The sequence below is a fragment of the Corvus cornix genome, chromosome 4 (genome assembly GCF_000738735.6).
Source record: "Corvus cornix cornix isolate S_Up_H32 chromosome 4, ASM73873v5, whole genome shotgun sequence".
Taxonomy (NCBI): Eukaryota; Metazoa; Chordata; class Aves; order Passeriformes; family Corvidae; genus Corvus; species Corvus cornix.
In genome coordinates this window covers 72,529,704-72,535,703 of record NC_046334.1, presented here as the reverse complement: position 1 = coordinate 72,535,703, position 6,000 = coordinate 72,529,704, and the positions used below count along the sequence as shown (strand labels likewise).

The window sequence follows — 6,000 nt, the reverse complement described above, 5'->3', positions numbered from 1 at the left end:
AAAGCCGGCAGAGACCGTCGGGCCTCACCCCGAATCACCAGGGTCTGTCCCCTGTCCGAGCAGGGATCCATCCAGCCTGGAGCTCAGGGACGGGGAGCTGGGCTGGGCTAAACGGGCCGCTCCCATCCCTGCCGCTCCCGTCCCTGCCGCTCCCATCCCTGCCGCTCCCATCCCTGCCGCTCCCGGCCCTGCCGCTCCCGTCCCTGCTGCTCCTCTGCCCGGGAAAAGGAATGGGAGGGCTCATCCCGCACCCAGAAGGGCCAGTCTGCCCCCAGGACAGCCCTGGGTGTGCAGGGACATCCCGGGAAGGGAGAGGGCCTTGGGAAGGGTGCAGAGATCTCGAGCACTGATGGTGCTGCTGAGCAGAGCCCGGCTCAGCCCCGCTCTGCCGCAGCCCTGAGACACAAATGGGGTTCTGCCAGCTCCTCCCCAGCCTGAGGAGCTCAGCCTGAGCCCCCAGATATGTGACCCGGTCCAGCACTGTGGAGGGGGAACTTCCCAGCCCTCCCTCCACACCAGGAGCCAGTGAAGGGACTGTGAGGCCAGGATGGTGCCACTGATGGGCAAGAGCCCAGGGACACTGCCCCAGCTCAGTGGGATCAGTCAGTCCCTTGTCCCTCAGGGCTTGTGGCCACAGGACTGTCACCCCTCACTGTGTCATTAAGCTGAATGGTCTGATCCTTGAGAGAAGTTTTTTCCAACCACTTCATCACTGCAGGGACTTCTCCAAACCCTCTCCAGCAGTTTAACCCCCTGCCAACCCCTGCACTGGGCAGGAGAAGGGAGGACATCCACAGGGGGCAGGGTTCCCTCTCCAGCAGCTCCATAGGCTCTTCCTCAAGTCTGACCATGTCAGAAGTCCTTGGGAGATCCCTAAAAAAAATGCGGCTTTGGGAATGTTTAGGGATCAGTTCATTCATCCTGTCCTGGAGCTCAGCTTTGGGAATGTTTAGGGATCAGTTCATTCATCCTGTCCTGGAGCTCAGCTTTGGGAATGTTTAGGGATCAGTTCATTCATCCTGTCCTGGAGCTCAGCTTTGGGAATGTTTAGGGATCAGTTCATTCATCGTGTCCTGGAGCTCACCTGAGGATGATCTCAAGAGGTCCCTTCCAACCTCAGTGACACTGGGGTTTTCTGACTTGTTATCAGAGTAAGAGGGGATGCTGGATCCTTGATCCCAGCTGGATATCCACGAACGAAGAAAGATACAGAGGTACCAGGAATCCCAGAATCCCAGAATTGTTTAGCTTGGAAAAGCCCTTCAAGGTAACCGAGTCCAAGCTGTGCCCAATTCCCACCTTGTCACCAGCCCAGAGCTCTGAGTGCTGCCTCCAGGCCTTCCTTGGCCACCTCCAGGGGTGGGGAGTCCAAACCTCCCTGGCCAGCCCCTGCCAAGGCCTGACTGCCCTTTCCATGGAGAAATTCCTGCTGAAGATGTTTCAGGGAAGACCCAGGTGCGAGACCAACAACTTCAAAACAAAGACCGAGTGTAAGGACAGCTTGGGTTAAGGTGGCCTCGCCCACAACCTTCAATCACCTGTTCTGTGACACTGGGGACAGTGGAACACCAGAGCAGCTTCCTGAGGGTTGTTCCTGAACTTCCATCATGGCTAGACACATCCCAAAAGGATTTGTCCCAGGTCAGATGGGATCTATGCCAGTGTAGCTGACAGATCTCACACAGCTGGATCCCAGGTTTAAGAGACCCCTGGGACCTGTTTGCGCTGGTGTGGTCAGAGACCTGGAGATCCCCTAAAGGTTCTAAAGGTTCAGGGGACAGGGAGCAAGAAAAGAGCCAGAGGAGCCAGGGGACTTTACAAAGTCTTTGTTGTCATTTCAGACCCTGATCGAGCCGCAGGTCAAGTCACAGGAAAGTGGCACAAACTGTGCAGGTCAACAGCACCTTGGACGGAGGGTTGGGAAGCCCTTCCAAGAGTCCCTTTGTCAAACCTCACAACAGCCCTGTGAGGTAGGAAACGCCCCCGACACGGGGACTGAGGCACAGAGAAATGCAGCGGCTTGGCCAAGGCCATGGACAAGCCAATGACACGGGCAGGAGTTTTCCTGCTCTTGTGCTTGGCTTGTGGCTCCTTCCCCTTGGACAGCAGAGTGGGAGCAGCTCCCGGAGCCACTGCTGGGCTTGGCCCAGGAGCAGGGAACAGGCAACGTTGTGAGGGCTCCCGAGCCCCTCAAAAGCACCCTGGGAAGCAGCTGCCACCAGCACTTGGGGCATTCAAACATTCCCAGACAGTTTCTCCTTCCAGGTGACCCCAGGATCGTCACCGCTTTTCCTTGTGCAGTCGGACAGGAGGTCAGGAGGAGCCTGAGAACTTGGATCCTTCATGGAAATGTCCCAGCACTGCACAGCCCAGTCCAAACTGGGCACCACGTTTCTGTCATGGCAAACGTCTCCCTGAGACGATGCCCAGCATGGATGGAGCTGCAGTGGCAGTGGCTGGGGGCTCACCAGGCCTGGAGGAGAAGGAGGAGGTAGCTACAAGGACATCACACTGTCACCAGCATCTTCCATCAGTGGGGATGGTCACTTCCCCCGGGTCACCCCTTCCCAGCCCATGTGCAATGTCAAGAGGAACTAAAGCTGGGAGGGAAATTGGCCAGAAAGCAGTGCCAGGAGCTGTGGTGGGATTTTGGTCATGGAAACCCCACCGCAATCACCCCCTGGTTCAGCCATGGTTCCGATGTCCCCTCTGCACCCCCACCACTACAGTTTGTGTGCTGAATACAAATTCTGTCTTACAAAAATAGTCCTCTGGTATGAAAAGGGTTACTAAAACGAGAGGAACAGGAGAGCCCTGTGGCCACAGCAGTGCAAATCAGGAGAGCCAGCTCAGGAAGGGTGGGTCAGGTGTCCTGGGATTGTCACTTCTTTGAGGAGAAGGAGGTGGATTGGACTTTGATGGCTGGGACTGGCCTGGAGCAAGAGGAAAGAGAAAGGAGACAACTGGTTTGAGTGCAGACACCAGACATCCATCAGCTCCACCACCACTGTCCCCAGCTCAGGAATTCCTCATGGATAAGGCCCCCAAGTCTGGCTGTCAGGAGCGGATCCCTTGAGGCTCCACTGCCCCACATCCAGAGGATTCAGCAGTGCAGAAGAGCTGGGAGCAGGAGTGACCTTGTAAAGGACTTGGACTTTATCTCCCAACTCCAAACTGGAAAACCCACATCCTCCATTCCCAGGGACACAGGTGCCCCAGCCCTTGCTGGGTGCCCAGAGGAACCATGTCCTGCTCATCCAGGAGCCCCTGGGAAGGTGGATTGATCCCCAGTCCCCCATTTCCCAGCCCAGTGCTTACCCAGAGGCCACCCCACCACGAGGGTCTCTAAATGTCCTCTACTCACCTTTGAGGTGGCATCGGTCTGCAGGGAGGAAAGATGAGAGAGCATCAGCGTCCATCCCTTCACCCCTTCATCCCCCAGCAGAGCCCCAGCAGCTCCTTCCCAGCTCTGGGCTGGGAGGCCACGGGCACTCCCAAGGGTGGCACCTCCCTTATCCCAGCACCTTTCACCACCCAGCCTTGGCCAGACCTGTGGGGTCCTTCCAGGTGGAGCCATGGCTGCAGCCCTTTGGGATGTCCCACCCATGAGAACCCAGTGCCTCCACCAGCTGGACCCCAGCAGTGGGGGACACCCAGCTCCTCCCCCACTCACTTTAGCGGCCTCGTGGGGTGGCTCGAGCCACTCATCCTCGACACCTTGAAGTTGGTAGGAGGGACCATGACCAGCAGGGTCTGTCCATGTGCAGGAGGCAGCTCCTTGGCCAGGAGGGGACTCCCCGGCAGCGGCCGGCGCGGGGCTTGGTGCTTGGGGACCACCTGGGATCACAAAGGGCACAGGAAGAGACAAAATCCTGAGATGAGCATCCAGGGACCTCCTACAAACCTCCTCCCCCTGCAGAGCTGCTTCAAAGCACAGAACACCCAAAAAACCTTAAAACGTCCTCAGATCTAACGGGCTTCCTTCAATGCTAGAACAGGTTCAGCCCTCAGGGTGCTGTGACAGCTCCTCAACAGAGCCCAGCCCAAACCCAGCCAAAGCCCAGGGCAGCCCCATGAGTCTGGAAGGGGAGCAGAGCCAGGCAGCGACGCTCACCTGCGGGGTCCTCACGGGGCTGCAGGGAAGAGGTTTCTTCGGAGGTGGGAGCTTGGCCTGGGAGACGCCGGCTTTGGCGGGGACCAGGGGTGATTTGCTGACTGGGGGAGGGGGCCTGGCAGGTTTGGGGTCTCTGGGGCGGGGAGGGATGGAATGAGGAGCGGGGCGAAGAGGGTGGACGACGTTGATGGGCTGAGAGCCGGGCTGGGCAGTGCCGGATTTGGGGAGGAACGCGGTCCGTGGGCCGGGCTGCAAGGAGAAAAGCAGAACTGTGGGGAACATCCTTGGGTTCAGTTTTCCTGGGTGCTGAAGAACAGATGTCCCCTTGAGGCCTGGGGAGCTGCAGGAGGAGCACTGGAACCACTTTCTGGGACCACCATCCCACCCAAAAGCTGAGTATGTTCAGTGGTGAACCTGGCAGTGTTGATGGTTGGATTTGATGATCTTAGATAAGGACATTAGAGGGCATTTCCAACCTTCCTGACCCTGTGAGTCTGTGTTTGTTCCTCACTAACCCCATGAGAACACACAGGGATGAGACAGGTGCTGGAGATACAGAGCAGGGTCAGCTCTGTGAATCCACACCAGATTTCCAGCAGATGGGAGACATCACCAGCTCTGCCCTGCTCCCAGACACTGTGGCTGTGCTCAAACAACCTGAATTCTTCCTAAATTCAGCCCTGGTGCTCAAAAAGCACAGGTGAAGTTTAAAAAGTTAAAAATTCACTGATGTGTGGTACAGGACAAGTAAAAGAACTTCTGGAAAATGGGGGAGTAACCAAATGAAGGAATAACCAAACCTGCAGGTGCCAAGAGCAATGACCCGAGAGGGAAGAACAGGAGGACACCATAAATCAAACCACAAAGCCAAAGACCAACTTTGTTTGAATTTTGGGCTCATTAACATCAGAAAATACCCCGCCCCCAAAAAAAAAGGCTGTGATCATCTCTCACTCCCATCAATCCCTTCTCCATATGGGAAATTTCCCAGTGGAGGTTCCTGGTGATCACCAGGGGAGACTGAGCTCCACAGACTCAGTTTTAGGAGGGGTGGGCACACCTGGCCATGGACTCAGTGCAGACACGAGGCAGGACCAGCACAGGCACCAGGGCTTGCCCGGCTCCAGGGCGTGGGTGTGATATCCACAGGCTTCACATCCCGGGAGGGAAAACAAGCCAGCAGCTGAGTTATCGCTGACTTTAGTGAGTTATCACTGAGTCTAGTGAGCTATCACTGAGTCTAGTGAGCTATCACTGACCTTGGTGGGGTGGCTGGAGGCTGAAATGTTCCTCAGGGTGAAAGCAGCTTTGGGATGGGTGCTGCTCAACTTCCGACCGATGGATTTGTTCCTGCTGGGGATGAGGGACACGGCAAAATAAAGCAACAGGTGAGCACCAGCTGCCTCCAAAACGCTGCCCATCAGCTCCTGTCTCAATTAACACCTCACTAACAGCCAGCCCTCACTGCTGGGGAGCAGGGAGGGTCACTCTGTGACGGGCAGTACGGATGGGCAGTCTGTGACGGGCAGTAGGGAGGGTCAGTCTGTGATGGGCATTAGGGAGGGTCACTCTGTGATGGGCAGTAGGGAGGGTCAGTCTGTGATGGGGAGCAGGGAGGGTCACTCTGTGATGGGCAGTAGGGAGGGTCAGTCTGTGATGGGGAGCAGGGAGGGCCACTCTGTGATGGGCAGCAGGGAGGGTCACTCTGTGATGGGCAGCAGGGAGGGTCAGTCTGTGATGGGCAGCAGGGAGGGTCACTCTGTGATGGGCATTAGGGAGGGTCACTCTGTGATGGGCAGTAGGGAGGGTCAGTCTGTGATGGGCATTAGGGAGGGTCACTCTGTCATGGGGAGCAGGGAGGGTCACTCTGTCATGGGCAGTAGGGA

At 57.1% G+C, this 6,000-nt stretch overlaps 1 protein-coding gene across 1 annotated transcript in view; it reads right to left on the bottom strand.

Moving 5' to 3' along the window:
- Positions 1 to 1,811: 1,811 nt before the first annotated feature.
- Positions 1,812 to 6,000, bottom strand: part of ADAM33 (ADAM metallopeptidase domain 33) — a 28,091-nt gene continuing 23,902 nt past the window's right edge. Inside the window, 5 exon segments of the mRNA XM_039551286.1 lie at positions 1,812 to 2,933; positions 3,365 to 3,382; positions 3,674 to 3,837; positions 4,115 to 4,363; positions 5,374 to 5,464. Of these exon segments, the coding sequence (XP_039407220.1) occupies positions 2,882 to 2,933; positions 3,365 to 3,382; positions 3,674 to 3,837; positions 4,115 to 4,363; positions 5,374 to 5,464 (574 nt within the window). The 3' untranslated portion in view covers positions 1,812 to 2,881.